General features: G+C 46.6%; 2 protein-coding genes across 5 annotated transcripts in view; one reads left to right on the top strand and one right to left on the bottom strand.

Moving 5' to 3' along the window:
- Window positions 1-25692, top strand: part of LOC140106026 (uncharacterized) — a 582332-nt gene that overhangs the window by 414764 nt on the left and 141876 nt on the right. The gene's annotated exons all lie outside the window — the stretch shown is intronic.
- LOC140106124 (reticulon-4 receptor-like 2) overlaps window positions 6336-25692 on the bottom strand; it is a 40024-nt gene continuing 20667 nt past the window's right edge. The window contains exon 3 of the mRNA XM_072130375.1: window positions 6336-7070. Coding sequence (XP_071986476.1) covers window positions 6411-7070 — 660 coding nt within the window. The 3' untranslated portion in view covers window positions 6336-6410. The remainder of the gene's footprint in view (window positions 7071-25692) is intronic.

Raw genomic sequence — 25692 nt, forward strand, 5'->3', positions numbered from 1 at the left:
TAGTGATGGTAGAGCCTCATCTCCTCTAGGTGTAGAGGATGCCTCCTGTCTATGGTGATGGTAGAACCTCCTCTCCTCTAGGTGTAGAGGATGCCTCCTGTCTATGGTGATGATAGAACCTCCTCTCCTCTAGGTGTAGAGGATGCCTCCTGTCCATGGTGATGATAGAACCTCCTCTCCTCTAGATGTAGAGGATTCCCCTGTCTATGGTGATGATAGAACCTCCTCTCCTCTAGGTGTAGAGGATTCCCCTGTCTATGGTGATGATAGAACCTCCTCTCCTCTAGGTGTAGAGGATGCCTCCTGTCTATGGTGATGATAGAACTTCCTCTCCTCTAGGCGTAGAGGATGCCCCCTGTCTATGGTGATGGTAGAACCTCCTCTCCTCTAGGTGTAGAGGATGCCCCCTGTCTATGGTGATGATAGAACCTCCTCTCCTCTAGGTGTAGAGGATGCCCCCTGTCTATGGAGATGGTAGAACCGCCTCTCCTCTAGGTGTAGAGGATGCCCCCTGTCTATGGTGATGATAGAATCTCCTCTCCTCTAGGTGTAGAGGATGCCCCCTGTCTATGGTGATGGTAGAACCTCCTCTCCTCTAGGTGTAGAGGATGTCCCCTGTCTATGGTGATGGTAGAACCTCCTCTCCTCTAGGTGTAGAGGATGTCCCCTGTCTATGGTGATGGTAGAACCTCCTCTCCTCTAGGTGTAGAGGATGCCCCCTGTCTATGCTGATGGTAGAACCACCTCTCCTCTAGGTGTAGAGGATGCCCCCTGTCTATGGTGATGGTAGAATCTCCTCTCCTCTAGGTGTAGAGGATGCCCCCTGTCTATGGTGATGATAGAACCTCCTCTCCTCTAGGTGTAGAGGATGCCCCGTGTCTATGATGATGGTAGAACCTCCTCTCCTCTAGGTGTAGAGGATGCCTCCTGTCTATAGTGATGGTAGAACCTCCTCTCCTCTAGGTGTAGACGATGTCCCCTGTCTATGGTGATGGTAGAACCTCCTCTCCTCTAGGTGTAGAGGATGCCTCCTGTCTATGGTGATGGTAGAACCTCCTCTCCTCTAGGTGTAGAGGATGTCCCCTGTCTATGGTGATGGTAGAACCTCCTCTCCTCTAGGTGTAGAGGATGTCCCCTGTCTATGGTGATGGTAGAACCTCCTCTCCTCTAGGTGTAGAGGATGTCCCTGTCTATGGTGATGGTAGAACGTCCTCTCCTCTAGGTGTAGAGGATGCCCCCTGTCTATGGTGATGGTAGAACCTCCTCTCCTCTAGGTGTAGAGGATGCCCCCTGTCTATGGTGATGGTAGAACCTCCTCTTCTCTAGGTGTAGAGGATGCCCCCTGTCTATGGTGATGGTAGAACCTCCTCTTCTCTAGGTGTAGAGGATGCCCCGTGTCTATGATGATGGTAGAACCTCCTCTTCTCTAGGTGTAGAGGATGCCTCCTGTCTATGGTGATGGTAGAACCTCCTCTCCTCTAGGTGTAGAGGATGCCCCCTGTCTATGGTGATGGTAGAACCTCCTCTCCTCTAGGTGTAGAGGATGCCCCCTGTCTATGGTGATGGTACAGCCTCCTCTCCTCTAGGTGTAGAGGATGCCCCCTGTCTATGGTGATGGTAGAACCTCCTCTCCTCTAGGTGTAGAGGATGCCCCCTGTCTATGGTGATGTTAGATCCTCCCCTCCTCTAGGTGTAGAGGATGTTCCCTGTCTATGGTGATGGTAGAACCTCCTCTCCTCTAGGTGTAGAGGATGCCCCCTGTCTATGGTGATGGTAGAACCTCCTCTCCTCTAGGTGTAGAGGATGCCCCCTGTCTATGGTGATGGTAGAACCTCCTCTCCTCTAGGTGTAGAGGATGCCCCTGTCTATGGTGATGGTAGAGCCTCCTCGCCTCTAGGTGTAGAGGATGTCCTCTGTCTATGGTGATGGTAGAACCTCCTCTCCTCTAGGTGTAGAGGATGCTCCCTGTCTATGGTGATGGTAGAACCTCCTCTCCTCTAGGTGTAGAGGATGCCCCTGTCTATGGTGATGGTAGAACCTCCTCTCCTCTAGGTGTAGAGGATGCCCCCTGTCTATGGTGATGGTAGAACCTCCTCTCCTCTAGGTGTAGAGGATGCCTCCTGTCTATGGTGATGGTAGAACCTCCTCTCCTATTGGTGTAGAGGATGCCCCTGTCTATGGTGATGGTAGAACCTCCTCTCCTCTAGGTGTAGAGGATGCCCCCTGTCTATGGTGATGGTAGAACCTCCTCTCCTCTAGGTGTAGAGGATGCCCCCTGTCTATGGTGATATTAGATCCTCCCCTCCTCTAGGTGTAGAGGATGTTCCCTGTCTATGGTGATGGTAGAACCTCCTCGCCTCTAGGTGTAGAGGATGTCCTCTGTCTATGGTGATGGTAGAACCTCCTCTCCTCTAGGTGTAGAGGATGCTCCCTGTCTATGGTGAAGGTAGAACCTCCTCTCCTCTAGGTGTAGAGGATGCCTCCTGTCTATGGTGATGGTAGAACCTCCTCTCCTCTAGGTGTAGAGGATGCCCCCTGTCTATGGTGATGGTAGAACCTCCTCTCCTCTAGGTGTAGAGGATGCCCCCTGTCTATGGTGATGGTAGAACCTCCTCTCCTCTAGGTGTAGAGGATGCCCCCTGTCTATGGTGATGGTAGAACCTCCTCTCCTCTAGGTGTAGAGGATGCCCCCTGTCTATGGTGATGGTAGAATCTCCTCTCCTCTAGGTGTAGAGGATGCCCCCTGTCTATGGTGATGGTAGAACCTCCTCTCCTCTAGGTGTAGAGGATGCCCCCTGTCTATGGTGATGGTAGAATCTCCTCTCCTCTAGGTGTAGAGGATGCCCCCTGTCTATGGTGATGGTAGAACCTCCTCTCCTCTAGGTGTAGAGGATGCCCCCTGTCTATGGTGATGATAGAACCCCCTCTCCTCTAGGTGTAGAGGATGCCCCCTGTCTATGGTGATGGTAGAACCTCCTCTCCTCTAGGTGTAGAGGATGCCCCTGTCTATAGTGATGGTAGAACCTCCTCTCCTCTAGGTGTAGAGGATGCCCCCTGTCTATGGTGATGGTAGAATCTCCTCTCCTCTAGGTGTAGAGGATGCCCCCTGTCTATGGTGATGGTAGAACCTCCTCTCCTCTAGGTGTAGAGGATGTCCCCTGTCTATGGTGATGGTAGAACCTCCTCTCCTCTAGGTGTAGAGGATGCTCCCTGTCTATGGTGATGGTGGAATCTCCTCTCCTCTAGGTGTAGAGGATGGCCCCTGTCTATGGTGATGGTAGAACCTCCTCTCCTCTAGGTGTAGAGGATGCCCCCTGTCTATGGTGATGGTGGAATCTCCTCTCCTCTAGGTGTGGAGGATGCCCCATGTTTATGGTGATGGTAGAACCTCCTCTCCTCTAGATGTAGAGGATGCCCCCTGTCTATGGTGATGGTAGAACCTCCTCTCTTCTAGGTGTAGAGGATGCCCCCTGTCTATGGTGATGGTAGAACCGCCTCTCCTCTAGGTGTAGAGGATGCCCCCTGTCTATGGTGATGGTAGAACCTCCTCTCCTCTAGGTGTAGAGGATGCCCCTGTCTATGGTGATGGTAGAACCTCCTCTCCTCTAGGTGTAGAGGATGCCCCCCTGTCTATGGTGATGGTAGAACCTCCTCTCCTCTAGGTGTAGAGGATACCCCTGTCTATGGTGATGGTAGAACCTCCTCTCCTCTAGGTGTAGAGGATTCCCCTGTCTATGGTGATGGTAGAACCTCCTCTCCTCTAGGTGTAGAGGATGCCCCCTGTCTATGGTGATGGTAGAACCTCCTCTCCTCTAGGTGTAGAGGATGCCCCCTGTCTATGGTGATGGTAGAACCTCCTCTCCTCTAGGTGTAGAGGATGCCCCCTGTCTATGGTGATGGTAGAACCTCCTCTCCTCTAGGTGTAGAGGATGCCCCCTGTCTATGGTGATGGTAGAACCTCCTCTCCTCTAGGTGTTGTGGATGCCCCTGTCTATGGTGATGGTAGAACCGCCTCTCCTCTAAGTGTAGAGGATGCCCCCTGTCTATGGTGATGGTAGAACCTCCTCTCCTCTAGGTGTAGAGGATGCCCCTGTCTATGGTGATGGTAGAACCTCCTCTCCTCTAGGTGTAGAGGATGCCCCCTGTCTATGGTGATGGTAGAACCTCCTCTCCTCTAGGCGTAGAGGATGCCCCCTGTCTATGGTGATGGTAGAACCTCCTCTCCTCTAGGTGTAGAGGATGCCCCTGTCTATGGTGATGGTAGAACCTCCTCTCCTCTAGGTGTAGAGGATGCTCCCTGTCTATGGTGATGGTAGAACCTCCTCTCCTCTCGGTGTAGAGGATGCCCCTGTCTATGGTGATGGTAGAACCTCCTCTCCTCTAGGTGTAGAGGATGCCCGCTGTCTATGGTGATGGTAGAACCTCCTCTCCTCTAGGTGTAGAGGATGCCCCCTGTCTATGGTGATGGTAAAACCTCCTCTCCTCTAGGTGTAGAGGATGCCCCCTGTCTATGGTGATGGTAGAACCTCCTCTCCTCTAGGTGTAGAGGATGCCCCCTGTCTATGGTGATGGTAGAACCGCCTCTCCTCTAAGTGTAGAGGATGCCCACTGCCTCCACTGGTAGCGTCAACCCAATTTTATAAATTCTGCCGCGTCACAGGGGATGATATGAGAAGCTTTGTGAACGGAGTTGCCTGGAATAACATGGTGCAAGTGTTTTCTTTGTTATTTTTGGAATTTTTTTGTTAAATGGTGGCATGAGGAAATAATTAGCCCTGGAAAATTGTGGATATTGAGTGTTGCTCTCAGTCGCCACTTTCCATTTGCTCCCAGCTAATAATAGTAGAAGTATCAAATAGGAATGGATAGGACAGGTAACTGAAGGACACGGTGTAGGAAGTGTTTTTCTTCTGCTGTCTGTATTATACGTGGCCTTCCTGTCACAGGCTGACGTGCAGTAATAGTATACAACATCCATAAATAATACAATATACTAGGCCCCAGAGAACAGGACACCAACTGCAGGGCATTGCCTTGGGTGTTACTACCCACCACGTGTCGCCATCATCTGACCCAATAGACCGAAATATCGTGAAAACCCATCAGAAGGGGTTAATTGAAATATGAGGGCAATGTTTAAATATGAGGCATGACCTTTATTATCAGAATGGAAGGTAAAGGTCAGACGATCATGAGTTGTGAAATATGGGAGAACCTAACAACCAGTTCCATGTAATGCTCCATTTGCAGTGGGGTGGCCCTACATGGGAAAACCACATGGTGCCACGTAACGTATGGCCAGTGACCAGTGTTATGGCTGAGGGGCATGATAAAGATTTGGACTGAAGCCAGGCAGCTTTAAGTTATACAGGAAGTCCCCGGGTTACGTACAGGATCGGTTCTTTAGGTTTGTTCTTAAGTTGAATTTGTATGCAAGTCGGAACTGTATATTTTATCATTGTAACCCCAGCCAAATTTTCTTTGGTCTCTGTCACAATTGGTTTTTAAAAATGTTGGGTTGTCATCAGAACCAGGATTAACAATAAAGCTTCATTGTAGACACCTTTGATAACTGTTATAGCTGATTATTGTAGCCCAGGGCTAAAGTACAGGAAATTACCAATTACCAGAGGTCTGTTTTTAATTAGGGGTCGTCTGTAAGTTGGGTGTTCTGAAGTAAGGGACCACCTGTATTTCTCAGGTCTGCCTAGGTCAGTGATGGCGAACCTATGGCACAGGTGCCAGAGGTGGCATTCGGAGATCTTTTTTTGGGCACCCAGGCTGTCGCTCCAGGACAAAGTTCACCAGACAGAACTTGAATCTTCCTGCAGTCCTAGACAATTGAGCTGCAGGTCTCGGCACTCTTTTAAGGTAACCTATCCGGACTGATTGGAACTGCAAGAGGCGAAAGAAGGTGTGAACAGGGCCAAAATATTTTTGGAGGTGCTACTGCTTGCCCCACGATTCTTCCTGTAAAGAGAGACCCTGGAGAGAAGCTACAATGATATCTGAATTTACTCTCCTGCTTTCAACTGTATTGGTGGCCTCGGGGGGCTGATACGATTGAATGTCGTGGAACAACAGAGAGCAATAAGTTACTATATAAATTGTCATGTTGGCACTTCATGGTAAATAAGTGGGTTTTGGTTGTAGTTTGGGCACCCGGTCTCTAAACGGTTCGGCATCTCTGGCCTAGGAGATGATGATTCAAAACAGCGGTGCAACCTGATAAATGACCTGGAGGTCTACACTGATGCTTTGTGGAGTTACTGTAGTCTTGTGTGGTCTTCTCCTGCGCAGAGAAGCTGTTCAATTAATCATCACAGACACCGATATAAATATATAGAATTTATTTGTCAGAAAGCGTTCACAAAGAAGGGAGTAAGGGTTGTTGTGAGGATTTAGGTAGGTCAGAAGTCTATTTCCACATTCCACCTGAGCAAAGCCAACACCAGTATGAAGCTTGGACTCCCTCCACCACAACCGGCATTGGAACGGTCACCGATATCTCCCCCCTCCTCCTCTATCCTATCTTCCCACTCTGTAATTTCATTCTCATTAGGCCCCGGTTGACCCCTATAAAATGATGAAGGTTTAGGTGGGAAGGATAAACCCGAAAGATTTCCTGTTGGGATAGGGTTATGAGAGCTGCAGAACCGTAGATCCCGTTCCTCAAGAGAGCGCAGGTCTCTTCCTCGGAGAGCTATTGGAGAGGAGCAGGTGACTGGGGAGCTTGATATCCCTGGTGAGGAGCGAAACCAACCCCACAGTGATCGACAGCTGCAGTCACAATGCCACGGGTTCCCATTCAGACGCAAAAACTGCAGAGACGGCAGGGAGCGCAAACAGTCTCCGGAGAGGGAAGGCAGGCTGTTATTGAAGAGGAAGAGTATCGTCAGGCTGCTCAAACCACTGAAAGCCGCCGGAGAGACGGTCACAAGCCGATTACTATGAAGCAACAGACGATCCAGGCTCGAGAGACCGACAAAGGTGCCGGCTGGGAGAGACTGTAACAGGTTTCCATACAAAAACAACTGGGTGAGGTTGGACAGGTCACGGAACAAGCCATCCTAGAAAGAGAGATGAAGCCGTGATTAGCATCTGGAGTAATTAATAAGCGCAACCAAGAAGTAACAGGTGGTGGAAGGAGTGGGGTAGGAGGATCTCACATTAGGAAAGTAAGCGGTTTATATATAGGATATGACAGCATACACAGATATATGAGAATGTATCACTGACATGCTGTTGCACATATAGAATCACAGTCTAATGGAGCAGCTGGCAGAGCCGCTCTTAAAGGAACACTCCATGAAAACCTGGCTTATGGTGCCTTCTCTCCCTCCTGAGCACAAGGAGTCATGGTTACACGGTGTACATCGATTTAATCACAGAAAATATGTCTGTACACAGCTTCCCGCCCGCAGAATGAGAATACAATTTCTGGTGGAGCTGTATGATAACACTGCTGTGCTCTGAGCTCTCTGCATTGGCCTACCCCACAGCCCCTCCAGGTAAAAGCTGTAGCACGATCCCTGATTGAAAACTTCCACTCAAAAACTGGCAGGGAAGCCACAATCCATGAGTCGCAGTCCTGTTACTGCTAACTACATGCACAATGCTGTGGTTACTACTCATCTCTCCAGGGACAATACAGAACAGTGGCTGCAGAGAGCACAGCAGTGTGAGGAGTGAGGACACTTCTCCATTGCACTTGGGGAAACTACAAACCTAGAAAATAAATCCTGCTGCTACTAACACCATACAGAACTGTTTGATCATACATCTGTTCCCGAGACAATACCTAACACTGTCTGCAGAGAGTTCAGAGCACCGCAGTGTGAGGAAACAAGCCATTGTCTCTGTACATCGGCCACAGCTAAGTGAAGAGTCTTTGCCACCTCATATCAGGGAATGGACTCCCTGAATGGAATGGACCCTGCTGTCTGGCACATTGTATGGGGTTAATATACACTGATTTTGATGTAAGTGAAGAGAAATACAGAATATTTTGGAAGATTTTGTGTGTTTTGTGTTCTATATGCCAGTTCATAGGGTGTCAGGTAAGCATTCAAAAACAAAAGCTACAAGAAATACAAGAAAACTCAAAAAAAGTATGACCCTACCAGTGTGGTCTCTACCCTCTGACATATATGGACAGTTACATCCCTGAGGCGCCTGTGTAGCGTGAGTTTGGGGGGGGGGGGGGGGGGAATCACGCGGACCAAGCAGAGGGCGCTTGGTGCTGGCCCTTTTCAGGAAATAGATAAAAGCCAGAGTCTTCCTTCATTCCCTGCCAGATCTTCGTGCTTTATGCCGTTGAGAAAGCTTTGTCCTGTGCCTAGTGCTTGTAATTGGATTCCCCTTTGTGACCCGGGCCTGTTCCCGTTTACGCTCTTCCGATGCCTGACCTTCTGCTCCGCTTCTAAACGTTTGCCTCCTGTCTTGACCTCCTGCCCGTCCCCGACCACTAACTTGCCTACCGACTCTGTACCTCGCCTTAGTACAAAGTCGCACCTGTGGAGCGGCCTGGTGGTACCACGCTGCAGCAAGTCCAACCTGCTTTGTGGCGGGCTCTGGTGAAAACCGGGTACCACTTAGACTCCGGTCCCAGGTGTCGGCTTGTGTCATCGTCCGCGGTGGTCCTGGGAGTCCACTACCCCTGAAGCCTGACAGAAATACAAATGACCAGAGTGGGACTAGCAGGAAAATCCCTTCCCAATAAACTATTAAACCAGCGCTGGGCCATAGCAGAATCCTCAGACATCCGAGATTTTGAGAGTCTGGCTTCCAGGAATACACTAGTGAAGGAGGATGATCTAGTGTTACGCAATCATATCGGCATTCGTTGATACACAAGCCCTGATTGCACCAGATATTGATCCAGCTTTGATGTCCATTGTTGGAACCTCTTGTACTCCAGATAGACTAGAATCCATTTTATGTAACATACAGTTTAAGATGCCGAACGCGATTTTAAAAAGTTCGGAAACGGAAAGTATAACAGACTTGAGGCTTTTATTAGAGAAAGACACGTTTCTTGTAAAATAGGCCTAAAAGATGCTTTCCACACAATCTCAATTGCCCCAATACACAGAAGGTTACTTCAATTCTATTGGAAAGACCACATCTATCACTTAAATGTGATGTGTTCGGCATCTCGAATGCGTATATACCAGTGATGGCGATACTTTTGGAGACTGAGTGCCCAAACTACAACTAAAATCCACTTATTTACCATGAAGTGCCAACATGGCATATTAAGCAGTAACTTATTGCTACCTGTTGCTCCACATCTTTCAATTGTATCGGCCGCCTGAGGCCACCAATACAGTTGAAAGAAGAAGGGCAAATTCAGACTCTTGTTGTAGCTTCTCTCCAGGGTCTCTTTGTGCAGGAAGAACGGTGGGTCCGGCAGGATGACCTCCAAAGATATTGCAGTTCTGTCCACACCTTCTCACTTTTCCAGCAGTTTCAAACAGCCAATGAATTGTCGCTTTAAAATAGCGCTAAGAGCAGCTTATCTTAAGTTGCCTGGGACTTGGTGGATTTGGTAAACTCTGTCTTGGGGTGATGGCCTGAGTGCCCACAGAAATGGCTCCGAGTGCCACCTCTGGCACCTGTGCCATAGGTTCGCCACCACTGGTATATACGTTCACACGAGTGTAAAACCCATCACACTTGAGGTCTCAAGGCATCCTATGCATAGTATATTTTGACGATATACTAATTTTCTATTTACATCCGGTCCAGTTGACTCTTCACCGAAACATGACATTAGACTTGTTGAGGAAGACGGTTTTCCACATAAACAGAAATAAATCTGTGTTAGATCCTACCCAGTCCCTAATATTCTTAGGGTTTTCACATAAGCACAGACTTATTTCACCCGAATGTGCTCAGAGAAAAATGGGCAGAGGTCCAGAGGCTGGCGGGACAGGTCAAACGCCGGATTATCACACTGAGGAAAATGGCTTAATCAGAAGATTAATAGCCGTACAATCTGGGTTACTAGCTCCAACCAGGTGCAGAGAATCACAAATGTGGTTATGTTCCCATTTAAGGAAAGGGATAGGATGGAACGTACGGAGGAGACTCACTCACCCAGTAAGAGGAGAGTTGCAATGATGGGAGGAACTTCCAGCTCCTCCCTGATTATTTCCAAAGCCTTTGATTATGCGGATCTGGTTATAGCATCAGACACCTCCCTCTCAGGTTGGGGAGCCTTTTCAGCGAAAGGCATAATAAAGGGGCACATGGTCAGACGAGGAAATAACGTTTTGCATAAATGTATTAGAATTAAGGGCAGCGAGACAAGTGTGCCTTCATATGATAACAATCACGGGTCCCCATCAGACTATTGTACTACAGATCAACAAAACAGTAATAGCGTATGTGAACAAAATGGGGGGGTGGGGGGGGGGGACACGAGCCAGGCAGTAATGCTTGGGCCCTAGATTTATGGAATTGGGCAGTAGAAAGGAACAAGGTTGCTCAAAAGTGACTCATTAGTCGGGTCAGTGACAGATAGATCTGTTCGCTTTAGAAACCATAGCACAGACTAAAGTGTTTGCGGTGAGAACGTGGTCTCTACTGGCATGGAGAGTGGATGCACTATCCTCTCTCCGTGGCACGGTCTCCAGGGCCTACACGCCTTTCTCCCTCCGCCCAATTTAATTCCACACACACACTAAGGAAAATTCAGGAGAAGAAAATTTCTATCTTCGTCCTATTCCATCCATCTTGGCAGTCCAGGCCGTGGTAACACAGGAAAATCCCATTGGGGAATACAGCGGAATGCATGTAGGGTCCACTGGACCTGTTACAACAATTTCCGCAATTGATGTGGATTGCGCAATTAATAGGCTGTTCAGATACCCAGAGCTAACAGAACACAGCAGACCGAGACGGGGTTACAAGGATCGGTCGATATACTGTATATGGAAAGCATTAGAGTTCCTGGCAGAGAAACATAGATCAGGTATTGCATCCAACACTCTTAAAACAATAGGTTCTGCTCTAAATATTATATAATTAGCACTGATCCATAATAATGTACCTTGGTCGTCACAGACACCGGGGGGGCTTCCATGTGATCCTTAAAGGCAGAACAAAAACCTCACACTTACACCAAAGTCTAGTAGACTTCGATTGATTTAATCAAAGATACACTAGATTCCTAGATCCGGGCTTATGCCTAGCCCTTGCAATGAGGAAATATCTACAGGAGCTTTTCATTCTTGTAAATGTATGAAAAATCTCATAAAACAAATTTGTTATCCCCGTAATTGCACCGACCCAAAGAATAAAGCTGACCTGTCATTTGAGGCGCACAGTAAAATTCGTAAAATCCAACTCCACAAGAAAATGGCGCAAATGCGGTTTTTTTCACCAATTTCACTGCATTTGGATTTTTTTCCCGCTTCCCAGTACACGGAATGGAATATTAAATACCATCACTATGAATCAGTTAGGCAGAAAAGAAGCCCTCACACAGCTTTGTACATGGAAAAATAAAAAAGTTTTTTGAAGTGGGGAGTGAAAAATTTACCTTTTTAACAGAAGAGATGGAGCCCAGAAACACAGGGAGGAGCGCCACTGGAGTACATGACTGTATGGTCTTATCAGTCACCCGGTTATAGGTATCAAACACCATTTCCAGAAGGGTTGGATTCCCGGGCAGCTCCACCAAATGTGCTACATGGATCCCATCTCCGCACCGCTCCTCCAACAGATTTCCAACACCTCCAGATTAATTTTGTGAAGCGTAAGAGGGCACCACCTGGACACTTTATAATTCTTCTCCTGAGCGCTAAAGAGCCGGGGTATTCTGTGGCAGAGAAAAAAAAGACTTTCTCCCATTCCGCATCAGTAAGTTCAACCAACATTTCTGTCTCCCAGTTGGATGTTAACCCTGGGTGCCCTCAAGAAGACTCATCAAGACTCATCATATATTTGGGAATAACACATGTTCAGGAGGGGATGAGGACCAAAAAAGGGCCTCTAGGGCAATTTAGGATGATCCAAATTTAGTGTCCACATCACAGCTAACATAAGAGGCTAGTTGTTGATGACTATGTCAGGATTGGAGGTCCGCATTGACTCACACGGGAGCAGAGAGGATCCGCTCATAGCCATGGGACGGTCCCAAGATTGGGATGGGTAAGCTCAATCCCTGGTTCACCCTCTGCTTGGATGTAGAGTGGCGATGGTGGGCATCATCTCCATTTTGAGGATGTGACTGACTTGGGCTGTAGGGTCTGAGTACAGAGCCCTAACCATACCAATAAACCTGGGTCCCACGCCTATTTGGGGCAAGAGCTGCCCATAAGGAGCTCCAGTGCACATGGTCGAACGCTTTTTTGGCATCCACTGATGGAAAACAGATCGGCTGTGTGGCAGTTTTGGCCTTAGAGATTAACAGTAAAGTCTTGTTGGTGTTGTGCCGAGCTTCCCTCCCTCGAAGGAAACCTACCTGATCTCCTTGGTTACCAGAATGGAGGGCTGCCCTCAACTGATTGGCTAGGAGTTTGGAATACAATTTAAATATTCAATTTCGGAGAAATGGGGGCAGTAATTAGTGCACACTGTATGGTGCTCTGCACACATTAGGTATGACAGAGATAGATGCCATAAGCGACTGAAGCAGGAAGAGAGTAGACAAAGAAAGTCTTAAAAACTTTAGTTAGGAAGGCGACTAATTTTAGTCTGAGGGTCTTTAAAAATGGAGTAGAAACACAATTTTACCAATTTTACTAAATAAAAAGTAATTTAGAGAAAATGTTAAATTTTACCATCATCCTCTTTTCAGATGCAAAACGTTTTTATTCTTCGTCTGACGATTCTGGAGAAGGGCTTGTTTTTTGTGAGAAGAGTTGTTCTTTTTAAATCACTTTTAGAGCATGAATTAAAAATTATTTTAGGGCATTAATTAAAAATGATTAACGATTCTGTTTCAGACCCTACAGATTGTTACGGACGCGTCAATACTACATTACTAAATATGTGGGGGGGGTTGTGTATTTGTGGTTTTTTATACTTTATTAAGTGTTTGCATGGGAAAGTGTTATTTTAGGGGCTTATATTTTATGTATTTTTTTCTGGTTGCTGGTTCAAGTCCAATACACTGCTCTACGATACTAATACATTGTAGAGCAGTGTAAGCTGTCTAGCGGTGCGCACACAGTTTACAGTAAGATCCGGAAGGCATCTGACTGCCAGAGACATCGGGCAGCTCTGGGGCACTCGGCAGACCCCAGGGCTGCCCAGAAGTGGATCGGAACCCCCGGTAAGCGGAACAGGGGGTCAAGATTCTTAGGGGGATAGAACCCTACACGCTGTAGTCATGGGTGACCGCGGCTGTATGGGGTCAGCAATCGGAGGAGGCTCCAATTGAGAGTGTTACAGCATGGTGTCAGCTGTAATATACAGCTGACAGCTGCTGCTTCTGGTGCCGGCTTCATTCGTTAGCGGACCTAGAAGCGGGACGTAATAGAGTGTGCCAGTGCCAGAAGTATCTTCCCGCAGGGATGCAGTATTATGTCCAATAGCATGTAGGGGTTAAGCTGTAATACCAGAGATAGTAGTCCTATAAACAGTGAGTGGAGCTGTATTGTATGTGTATAGAGGTTGCAGCACTACAATAACTTTGTTGAAAAAAAAATTAGATTGTTCCCTTATTGGAGTGCTGTATCTGTCTGTCTGGCCTGCTCTGTACACTATGGGGGACAGGCCCAAGTCCCTGCATGGAGCTGAGAGAAGAGGAGATGGCAGCAATGTGGAAACAGGCAGGTAAGTATTAAATGTATTTTATTAATTACCACATGATGCTACCAGGCTGCTATATAGTATATAGACTGTAGAGGTGGGCGCTGTGTATAGACTGTAGGGGTGGGCGGTGGGTTGTATATAGACTGTAGGGGTGGGCGCCGTATATAGACTGTAGGGGTGACTGCTGCATATAGACTGTGGAGGTGGGTGGAGGGTTGTATGTAGACTGTGGGGGTGGGTGCTGTATAAAGACTTTGGGGGCAGGTGGAGGGCTGTATGTAGGCTGTGGGGGTGAGTGCTGTATATAGACTGTGGGGGTGGGTGGAGGGTTGCATATAGACTGTCGGGGTCGGGGGAGGGTTGTATGTAGACTGTGGGGGTGGGTGCTGTATAAAGACTTTGGGGGCAGGTGGAGGGCTGTATGTAGACTGGGGGGGTGGGTGCTGTATGTAGACTGTGGGGGTGGGTGAAGGGTTGCATATAGACTGTCGGGGTCGGGGGAGGGTTGTATGTAAACTGTGGGGGTGGGTGCTGTATGTAGACTGTGGGGGTGGGTGGAGGTTTGTATACAGACCGTGGGGGTGAGTGCTGTATATAGACAGTGGGAGTGGTTGGAGGGTTGCATATAGACTGTGGGGATGGGGGGAGGGTTGTATGTAAACTGTAGGGGTGGGTGCTGTATATAGACTGAGGGTAGGTGGAGGTTTGTATATAGACTGTGGGGGTGGGTGCTGTATATAGACTGTGGGGGTGGGTGCTGTATATAGACCGTGGAGGTGGGTGCTGTATATACACTGTGGAGGAGGGTGGAGGGTTGCATATAGACTGTGGGGGTTGTATATTGAATGGGATGGGTGGTCGGTGTATATAAACTGGGTGAGTGCTGTATATAGACTGTGGGGATGGGGGGAAGGGTTGTATATAGACTGTGGGGGTGAGTGCTGTATATATATTGTGAGGGTGAAGGGTTGTATATAGATCGTGGGGGTGAGTGCTTTATATAGACTGTGGGGGTAGGTGGAGGGTTGTATACAAACCGTGGGGGTGGGTGGAGGGTTGTATACAGACCGTTGGGTTGAGTGCTCTATATAAACTGTGGGGGTGGGTGGAGGGTTGTATACAGACCGTTGGGATGAGTGCTGTATATAGACTGTGGGGGTGGGTGGAGGGTTGTATATAGACCGTGGGGGTGGGTGCTGTATAAACACTCTAGGGGTGGGTGGAGGGTTGTACATAGACTGTTGGGGCAGGTGGAGGGTTGTATATAGACTGTGGGGGTGGGTGCTGTATATAGACTGTGGGGGTGGGTTCTGTATATAGACTGTGGGGGTGGGTGCTGTATATAGACCGTGGGGGTGGGTGCTGTATATACACTGTGGAGGTGGGGGTTGTATATTGACTGGGATGGGTGGTCGGTGTATATAGACTGGGTGAGTGCTGTATATAGACTGTGGGGATGGGGGGAAGGGTTGTATATAGACTGTGGGGGTGAGTGCTGTATATATATTGTGAGGGTGAAGGGTTGTATATAGATCGTGGGGGTGAGTGCTTTATATAGACTGTGGGGGTAGGTGGAGGGTTGTATACAAACCGTGGGGGTGGGTGAGGGTTGTATACAGACCGTTGGGTTGAGTGCTGAATATAGACTGTGGGGGTGGGTGGAGGGTTGTATACAGACCGTTGGGATGAGTGCTGTATATAGACTGTGGGGGTGGGTGGAGGGTTGTATATAGACTGTGGGGATGGGTGTTGTATATTGACTGGGATGGGTGGTCGGTGTATATAAACTGGATGAATGCTGTATATAGACTGTGGGGATGGGGGGAGGGTTGTATATAGATTGTGGGGGTGGGTGCTGTATATAGACTGTGGGGGTGGGTGAGGGTTGTATACAGACCGTTGGGATGAGTGCTGTATATAGACCGTGGGGGTGGGTGCTGTATAAACACTGTAGGGGTGGGTGGAGGGTTGTACATAGACTGTGGGGATGGGTGTTGTATATTGACTGGGATGGGTGGTCGGTGTATATAAACTGGATGAATGCTGTATATAGACTGTGGGGATGGGGGGAGGGTTGTATATAGATTGTGGGGGTGGGTGCTGTATATAGACTGTGGGGGTGGGTGAGGGTTGTATACAGACCGTTGGGATGAGTGCTGTATATAGACTGTGGGGGTGGGTGGAGGGTTGTATATAGACCGTGGGGGTGGGTGCTGTATAAACACTGTAGGGGTGGGTGGAGGGTTGTACATAGACTGTGGGGATGGGTGTTGTATATTGACTGGGATGGGTGGTCGGTCTATATAAACTGGATGAATGCTGTATATAGACTGTGGGGATGGGGGGAGGGTTGTATATAGATTGTGGGGGTGGGTGCTGTATATAGACTGTGGGGGTGGGTGAGGGTTGTATACAGACCGTTGGGTTGAGTGCTGAATATAGACTGTGGGGGTGGGTGGAGGGTTGTATACAGACCGTTGGGATGAGTGCTGTATATAGACTGTGGGGGTGGGTGGAGGGTTGTATATAGACCGTGGGGGTGGGTGCTGTATAAACACTGTAGGGGTGGGTGGAGGGTTGTACATAGACTGTTGGGGCAGGTGGAGGGTTGTATATAGACTGTGGGGATGGGTGTTGTATATTGACTGGGATGGGTGGTCGGTGTATATAAACTGGATGAATGCTGTATATAGACTGTGGGGATGGGGGGAGGGTTGTATATAGATTGTGGGGGTGGGTGCTGTATATAGACTGTGGGGGTGGGTGGAGGGTTGTATATAAACTGTGGGGATGGGGGGAGGGTTGTATATAGATTGTGGGGGTGGGTGCTGTATATAGACTGTGGGGGTGGGTGGAGGGTTGTATATAAACTGTGGGGATGGGGGGAGGGTTGTATATAGATCGTGGAGGTGGGTGCTGTATATAGACTGTGGGGGTGGGTGGAGGGTTGTATATAGACTGTGGGGGTGGGTGGAGGGTTGTATATAGACCGTGGGGGTGGGTGCTGTATATAGACTGTGGGGGTGGGTGGAGAGTTGTATATAGACTGTGGGGGTGGGTGGAGGGTTGTATATAGACCGTGGGGGTGAGTGCTGTATATAGACTGTGGGGGTGGGTGGAGGGTTGTATATAGATCGTGGGGGTGGGTGCTGTATATAGACTGTGGGGGTGGGTGGAGGGTTGTATATAGACTGTGGGGATGGGGGGAGGGTTGTATATAGATTGTGGGGGTGAGTGCTGTATATAGACTGTGGGGGTGGGTGGAGGGTTGTATATAGACTGTGGGGGTGGGTGGAGGGTTGTATATAGACTGTGGGGGTGGGTGGAGGGTTGTATATAGACCGTGGGGGTGAGTGCTGTATATAGACTGTGGGGGTGGGTGGAGGGTTGTATATAGACCGTGGGGGTGAGTGCTGTATATAGACTGTGGGCTGCAGTAATTTTTCTCTGTCAGAAAAACAAACGAACAAAGAATCTCAAACTGAAGATCATGGATGACATAAAAAAAACCGACTGCGTTAAACCTCTGTTCATTTTTTTTTAGCGGAGGTTTGAGTGGTAGAACGGTGAACGGAAAATATGTTACACACGTGCCTGGTGATTTGTTTTGTGTGTTGGTCTCAAAACACACTACATATATAATAATATCTAGGGGTTCTTGTATGGAAGGACCTGTTCTCATGATCTGTGGGGGTCTCATCACCTATGGATAGGGCCTAACTTTCTTTGTTGGAAAACCCCTTTAACTCTCTGCATGCTCTTTCCATGTGCAGCCTAGCCTACCTATAAGTGTCCAGCACAGGCTACACTCTTTGGCGGTCAAACTTATGTAAAGCCCTGTTCACATTGCTCTCTTTGTGTATTTGATAAACTGCTGGTATCTGATCTCTGGCCTGTATTTCTCATGTCTTCATTGGATTGATTTATTGGATATTTGTCATGGTTTTCTCCTGCCATCGCTGTCACAATAAGACATAAGGAGGGGTCGTCTTCTAGTTGTCTACCTCCTGCCTAGTGGGGGCCAGGCAATAGGAAGGGTCAGCCGGGAACTGGGTCTAGTTACTGTCTACCTGGTTTGCTTTACATGTATTTATTTGTCTTTTTAATACTGTGCAGTTAGAGGGGCGAGGTGGTGTATGTACAAAAATAGAAGCAACTGCGTCACAGCCTGAAAACTGATTGGATCAACTAAGAGCATCCGACGCCATCACATAATGTTCATGAAAATGGTCCAGACCATGAAATACACACATGAAAAGGTGCCACAAACTTCAAAGCAGCCTGGCTTAGGGGGGCTCACTTCTGGCTCAGGGGGACTCACTTGTGGCTCAGGGGAGCTCACTCCTGGCTTTGGGGAGCATGTAGAGGTGGTATGCGCTAAGTTCTCCTCGCATCTATGATTCCTAATCCGACTTGCCAGGACATCACGGCATCACTGCCCCCTGGGGTGGCATAGAATGGAGGCAGAAGAAGGCCGATGCATCTGCATAGGATGACTATTGTAATACATCAGTACTGCATTAGTCTGAGCAAGTGACTAGAAGATTGCCCCACGTTTAGACCAAAAATCTTAAAAAAAAACTTACAAAAATGTATTTAAAATACTGTAATAACACTCTCCAAATGCCGCATCAGCAACAATCTGTACAATAAAATAACTACTGAACACAAATGGTAAAAAAGGACAAAAAAAAAAAAAAAATTATTATCTCAAACCCAGTCTCACCAAATAAAACTGGATAAAATTTGATCACAAAGCTACATTTATCCCAATGTGATGACAATTTAAAAGTACAACTTGTCCCGCAAAAAAACAAGCCCTGAATTGGCTCCAACAACAATAAAAACTAAAAAAGTTCAGCCTCTTAGAAGAATGAGGTCTTATCTAGCAATACAAGTAAAACATCAATAATCTAGATTCCTGACATGATATATACAGAAATTCATTTTATTGTTTCTGCAACAAAATAAAATTTCTGTGCAATGTTTCGGCAATATCTCGCTTTTGTCAGGCACGATAACAAAACATACAAATAATTAATTCCATATGGTATGAAATATACTTTATGGTACATAGTGTCACCGTAGTAACAATGATCAAAAGCAGAAGCAGATTGCAGTGATTATAGTATCAAATAAACGTATGGAGGAAGATTCACAGTAAAGTATAAAAAAAATCTGTTCCGCAGAGTAAATTAATCACGGGATAATCTATACCAATACAGAAGGAAAACATGGATAATGATGTATTCTAATAAAATATGCAACATTCCCACTGGGGCCTAGCCTTTTCTCTTGGGGCCTGGAGACAGCCGGGGCCCGGGATACCTGAGTGGCTGGCGATTGCGGCCTAGGGCACGCTGTGGTCATGGTGCTTGGTATGGGGACCAGAGGGCTGTCCTACAGCCTGGCAGTATCCAGCAGGTGGTGTTGGCAAGAAATGATAAGGGAGAGGCTGCTGTAGTAGTTCTTCCTGGGGCAACCCTTTGGCTTCTGGAGTAGTCCCTGTGTAGTTGATAGGGTGCCCGTGATGGTGACAGCCGTAGTAGCAGGGACCAGACGGCAGTCTTTGAACAAAAGTAACTTACAGTTCTTTATTGGAACCAACAGGAACAGGGGATAATGTGCCACATGAATCTTGACAATGATAGAATGCTGGGGATGCACTTGGAGAGGGAACCACAGGGATTGATCACCAGCCTGGATGCAAGGGCAGGCTGGGAGGTAGCTGTGTCCTAGTAGGATGCTTCAGCTTGTCCTGGGTTACTTCAGATATTACCCTTGAAGGTAGGATGATACCCCTTTACTCTCTCTAACTCCTCAGAGCTCTACTGTCTCACTGCTCTGACTGACTGACTGACTCTGATATATACAGAGTGAGTCTGACTCTTGTCAGACTCACTCTAGAACTTTCCTGACCAGGGGTTTTATTACTCCCGCTGGTCAGGTGGTGGTTACTCCTCCAATTGCATCCCAGCTTACAATACAATATTAGAACAGATGTGATTGGCTGATGGATTGACATCACATTAAACAATTAACTCCTGCCTTACCAGACAGGATCTACCACTGCAGTGTTCCCCGTGTTGCGTAGTGACCTGCTGTGGGGTTGATCAGACTCCACACAGGTTGCGAGCTACTGATTGGGACGTATTCGCAACAACCACTCTTCCTTGCATCGGCAGGGGTGTTGCAAATATACAAGGAGGTACGAGGTGAGTCTAAGCAAATGCCACCACACCAGGAGGAAAAGGATATTGTGGATGGCAGTAAAGCTGTTAATCTATACATTATATATTATTTGTTATAATTGTAACAGATTATGGGGGATATATTTGGTGACACAATCTGGACTTGGCATATATGGGTGACATTTGGGAAGTGAAGATTTGCGCAGGATCTGTTATTAGCTCTGACGTTTATCCATTGAAGATAACCTTGAGGGGTGCAGTTTCTAGAATGAGGTGACATTGTTATCGGTTTAGATGCCCATATTAGGCCTCATATGTGTCTGGTGGGGTCTCACTCCTGAGCCATGTTATAGTTCTAGAAAAAAAATTGTCACATTTAGCTTGTTCCTAATATCCATAACCACAACAAAAGAACTATACGGTTGACTCTCCACAGTGGCAGGACCTTGGCACGACAAACTGGGCACAGAAATAGCATTTTTACCTTTGTACTGGTCTGTGAGATCAGAGTGCCTGCTATATCCCTTGGTAAATTCCAAGGGTTTAGCGTCCAAAATTGCGCCAATTGTTGGAAGTTTCCTTTATTCCGGTATCTCAAGAAAGACTTTACTTTCGAATTGGCTCGGGTAGCGAATAAATCTATCTCCAGAACCCCCTATTTCTGTGTTAAATGTTGGAACACCTCGTTTTTTTTAACCACTATGCGTTCTGGTCGATAGACTCCTGCTGAGATAGTCTGCTATCTTGTTCTCTTCCCCTTTCAGGTGAACTGCTGATAGAGACCGAATGTTGTATACCACTCAATTGAAAATTTTCTCTGACAGGAGGAGTAGATCGAGGTTTTTTTCAGGTCTTTCCACACAGCTCCGAAGAACGGGCCTGAACCGATAGGGTCCATAGCCCCTGGGTAAAGGTCTAATTGAATTTGGCACCCCATCCTGATCCAGATGAGCTGGGTTTTTGTCCCAGGTACTCAATATCCAGTTTTGTAGCCTACGGGTGTGGGCTTGACTCCACTGTACTGATTGAACACAGGCTGTTAACTGGTCCAACAGTTTCAACGCACCTCTTATGGAACAGATACTTCCTGAGCTATTCTCAGCATCTTCTCTTCTGAACGGAAGGACATTTGGAGTGATGAATCCAGAGAGACGCCAAGCAATGTAGCAGTCCTGCTGGGATCCCGATTTGTTCCAATTTATGATCCAGCCTAAGCATTGGAGAGTAGCAATAGTAAGGTCTGTGTGTTGGATTACCTCTTGTTCTGCTCTTGTGATAATTAGTAGATCGTCCAAGTATGGTATTATGACTACTCTTTGTTCTCAAATAGGCCACTCTCTCTTTTTAAAAAGGTCCTCGGAGCTAACAAGATCCAAAATGGAAGGGCTTTGTACTGGTAATGATCTATATTTCCCTCTGGGTTGAATATCGCAAACCTGAGAAATTTTTGGGATGTTCCATATATCGGTACATGGTAGTAGGCATCCTGTAGATCGATTGTGCACATGGATGCTTCTGGGTGGATCTGAGTAATCGCCAAACCCACCATTTCCATTTTTAATTTTCTGTATAGAATGTATTGATTTTTGTTTTTCAGGTTGCAGATCATTCTGAATGAACCGTTGGGTTTTCTTTTGAGGAATAACGGCTGCTTTTTTTGAGGATGGTATCCAACTCCTGTCGAAAGAGGTATTCCCCTTCAAAGGGAACCCCCCAGAGCTTAGATTTTGACCTGAAGTCTCCATTCCACTGTCTCAACCAGAGTTATTTCCTAGTCGAATTTGAAAGTGCCCCTTCTTTCGTGCTTTATCTCACTCCTTCCACTGAGGCATCAGAGACAAAGGCAGACGCCGACTTGAGTGTGGGGATGGTTCCTAAAAGTACATCTCTCGGTGATATTGTTTTCTAACTTTGACAGCCAGAAAAAAAAGCACGAGTGCCACTGATGTTGTGGCAGTATTGGACTTCAAGCTCCACATGGCCGATTCCATTGTTTTCTTAAATAGACTATCTGCCTTATGGTCCATGGGATCCTTAGGCTTTATCGCATCTTCAAAGGGAAGATCTGTTTTCTTAGCGATTTTAGTAACTTGGACATTACCTTAGGGAAAGAGTTTCATGTTTTTGTCTCAAAGGACAGTCAGTTTTTGAATTCTCTTGATAATGACATTCTATTTTCCGGATCTCTCCGCTCTTCAAGAATTAATTCTTTTAAAGTTTTATTAAATGGGGAAAACACCTTTTTTCTTTGCTTTTAGGATTCCAAAGAGTTCATCCTGGATGGACTTTTGTTCCTCTAGGTCATTGATTTTTAGAGTATCATTCATAGCTTAAAGCAATGAGTCCAGATCCTCTGATACAAATAAGGACCGACTCCATCTTTACTGCCGATGTTGATGGAACAGGTTCCAAATCTAAAGAATCTTTGACTTATCCCTCTCCTGATTCTGCCTCAGATTCTGATATATAATCTACCCTTTGCCCTTTTTGCAAGGCTTCTTGGGGTATGAGGCTAGCTATAGGAGATGCTAATGAACATTGGACTTGTCCTTTAATAAAGGTCCTCATTTCGTCCATAAAGGAGGATTTCTCCTCTCTTAACAGGTTGTCAATACGGTCCTTGCAAACTGCTTTCTTATAATCATTGGATAACTTGATAAAGCATGGCCCGTGCCATAGAAATAGCAGATCATCAGGCCACATCATCAGCAGATCATCAGGGAAAAGGTGACGTCTCCCAGATACATAACATAACATTTTAAGCCACAGCAGAAAAGAGAACTCAGAAACAAAAGAAATGTTACCGACGTGGAAAAGACTTTCCTCACACGAAAAAACGTGATTCGGGTCCTTAGTAAATGAGCCCCAATGTGCTATTTTGATCCAGCTTTACACACAGAACTGATTAAACCAAACAAAGAAATGTTTGCTATTAGGTGCTGTGGCCCAAAAGAAAGTACATATAAAAAGATGTGGAATATGCAAAAAGCACTCAGACCATTGGATTGTCATAAGAACCAGGATTAATAATAAATCTTAATTGCAGACACCTCTGCTAACTGTTACAGCTGATTATTGTAGCCTAAGGATAAAGTACAATAAATTACCAATATCCAGAGGTCCGTCTGTAACTAGGGGTCGTCTGTAAGTCGGGTGTTCTTGGGACAAATATACAGGTTAAGGTGTAATGATAACAGCACTTGATGCTACAAATAGTAAAATATCCTAGAAATACAAGTGTCCCTACCCATAATAGAGGGAGCCGCACAATGACCCCGACGCACGTTTCAGCTGTCAAGCCGTCAATAAAATTGATTAGTATTGGATCATTGTATGGTGGAATCATCTTTTTTGGTCTGAGCACTGAACTGATTGTAGATGCGAGTCCAGTGGGACTGGGAGTTATACTAGTACAACACAAACCCAACAGTTCAGATCCATGTATCATTTCACATGCCAGTAAAGGGTTAACAAATACAGAAAGACATACCGTATATACTCGAGTATAAGCCGACCCGAGTATAAGCCGAGACCCCTAATTTTACCACCGAAAACTGGGAAAACCTATTCACTCGAGTATAAGCCGAGGGTGTAGTATACAGCCAGCCAGCCCCCATGTAGTATACAGCCAGCCCCCATGTAGTATACAGCCAGCCCCCATGTAGTATACAGCCTGCCCCCTTGCAGTATACAGCCTGCCCCCTTGCAGTATACAGCCTGTCCCCTTGCAGTAGTATACAGCACAGTCCCCTTGCAGTAGTATACAGCACAGTCCCCTTGCAGTAGTATACAGCACAATCCCCTTGCAGTAGTATACAGCACAGTCCCCTTGCAGTAGTATACAGCACAGTCCCCTTGCAGTAGTATACATCACAGTCCCCTTGCAGTAGTATACAGCACAGTCCCCATACATATAAAGAAATAAACTTAATACTCACCCTCCGTTGTCCCGATGTTCGTCGCGGCTTCCGATGACGTCATCCGCGGCGACAGCATCGCATCACAGTGTGCGACGGCCAGCGCGATCTCCCGGCCAGTGAAGAGGGAAGAAGCCATCGGGAGCCGCGAGGAACATCGGGGACACCGGAGGGTGAGTATTAATGTATTTATTTTTATCATTGACTCGTGTATAAGCCGAGGCGAGGTTTTTCAGCACATTTTTTGTGCTGAAAATCTCGGCTTATACACGAGTATATACGGTACTATCTGACATAGTGAGCGGCTGCTATACCGATGTTTGCACGGGATCTATCACAAATTTGCGCCTAAAAAGGCGCAAAAAAAGGTGCAAAAATGCACCTACTATGAGCAACTGCACTTCCAAAAAACTTCCCTTTTCATTACTAAAAACATACATTTTAGGTTCCCAAATGAAGAATTCCCTCCATGCAACATGGAAAATACTTCGGAGCAGTTTTATAATGTAACATTTCTCCAGTAACGACTTCATCATTGTCTATGGGATCATCTCTGGGAGTGATTACTGTCTATGGGATCATCTCTGGGAGTGATTACTGTCTATGGGATCATCTCTGGGAGTGATTACTGTCTATGGGATCATCTCTGGGAGTGATTATTGTCTATGGGATCATCTCTGGGAGTGATTATTGTCTATGGGATCATCTCTGGGAGTGATTATTGTCTATGGGATCATCTCTGGGAGTGATTATTGTCTATGGGATCATCTCTGGGAGTGATTATTGTCTATGGGATCATCTCTGGGAGTGATTACTGTCTATGGGATCATCTCTGGGAGTGATTATTGTCTATGGGATCATCTCTGGGAGTGATTATTATCTATGGGATCATCTCTGGGAGTGATTATTGTCTATGGGATCATCTCTGGGAGTGATCATTGTCTATAGGATCATCTCTGGGAGTGATTATTGTCTATGGGATCATCTCTGGGAGTGATTATTGTCTATGGGATCATCTCTGGGAGTGATTATTGTCTATGGGATCATCTCTGGGAGTGATTATTGTCTATGGGATCATCTCTGGGAGTGATTATTGTCTATGGGATCATCTCTGGGAGTGATTATTGTCTATGGGATCATCTCTGGGAGTGATTATTGTCTATGGGATCATCTCTGGGAGTGATTATTGTCTTATTGTACAGATCTGAGAATATTATCAGTCTCCATTTCATGTAAATTATAATAAAAAAGGCAAAGACTCATTTCAGCAAGAATTATTATTTTTTTTTTTCCATCTCTGTAGCTTTTAGTCCCTGCAGTTACATCACAATGATAGGTTTTTTGTGCAGAGATGAAGCCCTGAACGTTCTGTCACATTTTCTCAGTCTCCTTTCATTATTGGACACAAATGAGATCTAACAATTTGAGACAAATTTGGCGCTAATTTAGGCGCAAATGAATAGGACATGAGACAATTCCAAAGTGCATTTACTAAGGCAGAACCAGATCCATCATAGATCAGGAGCCAAAAAGAAGAGCAAACCAGGCGCAAAAATAGGCGAACCTGAGACCCCCTATGATTAATGTCCCCCTCTGTGCCTTGATACACAATATTCAGAATGGCAAATGGCATGAGATTCAGAAAGCAAAATTTCCGGATCCTGAAATAAGTCTCAAGGAGCTCAAATCCTTTTCATGTGTGAGAGCAGATCTGTCAGTCACAGGGGAGCACCTTATTCTTAGAGGCACCAAACTGATTGGGGCACATTTACTTACCCGGTCCCGTCATGATCCTGCGGCGCATTGTCCGATGAGGA

The sequence above is a fragment of the Engystomops pustulosus genome, chromosome 11, assembly GCF_040894005.1.
Source record: "Engystomops pustulosus chromosome 11, aEngPut4.maternal, whole genome shotgun sequence".
NCBI classification, from domain to species: Eukaryota; Metazoa; Chordata; class Amphibia; order Anura; family Leptodactylidae; genus Engystomops; species Engystomops pustulosus.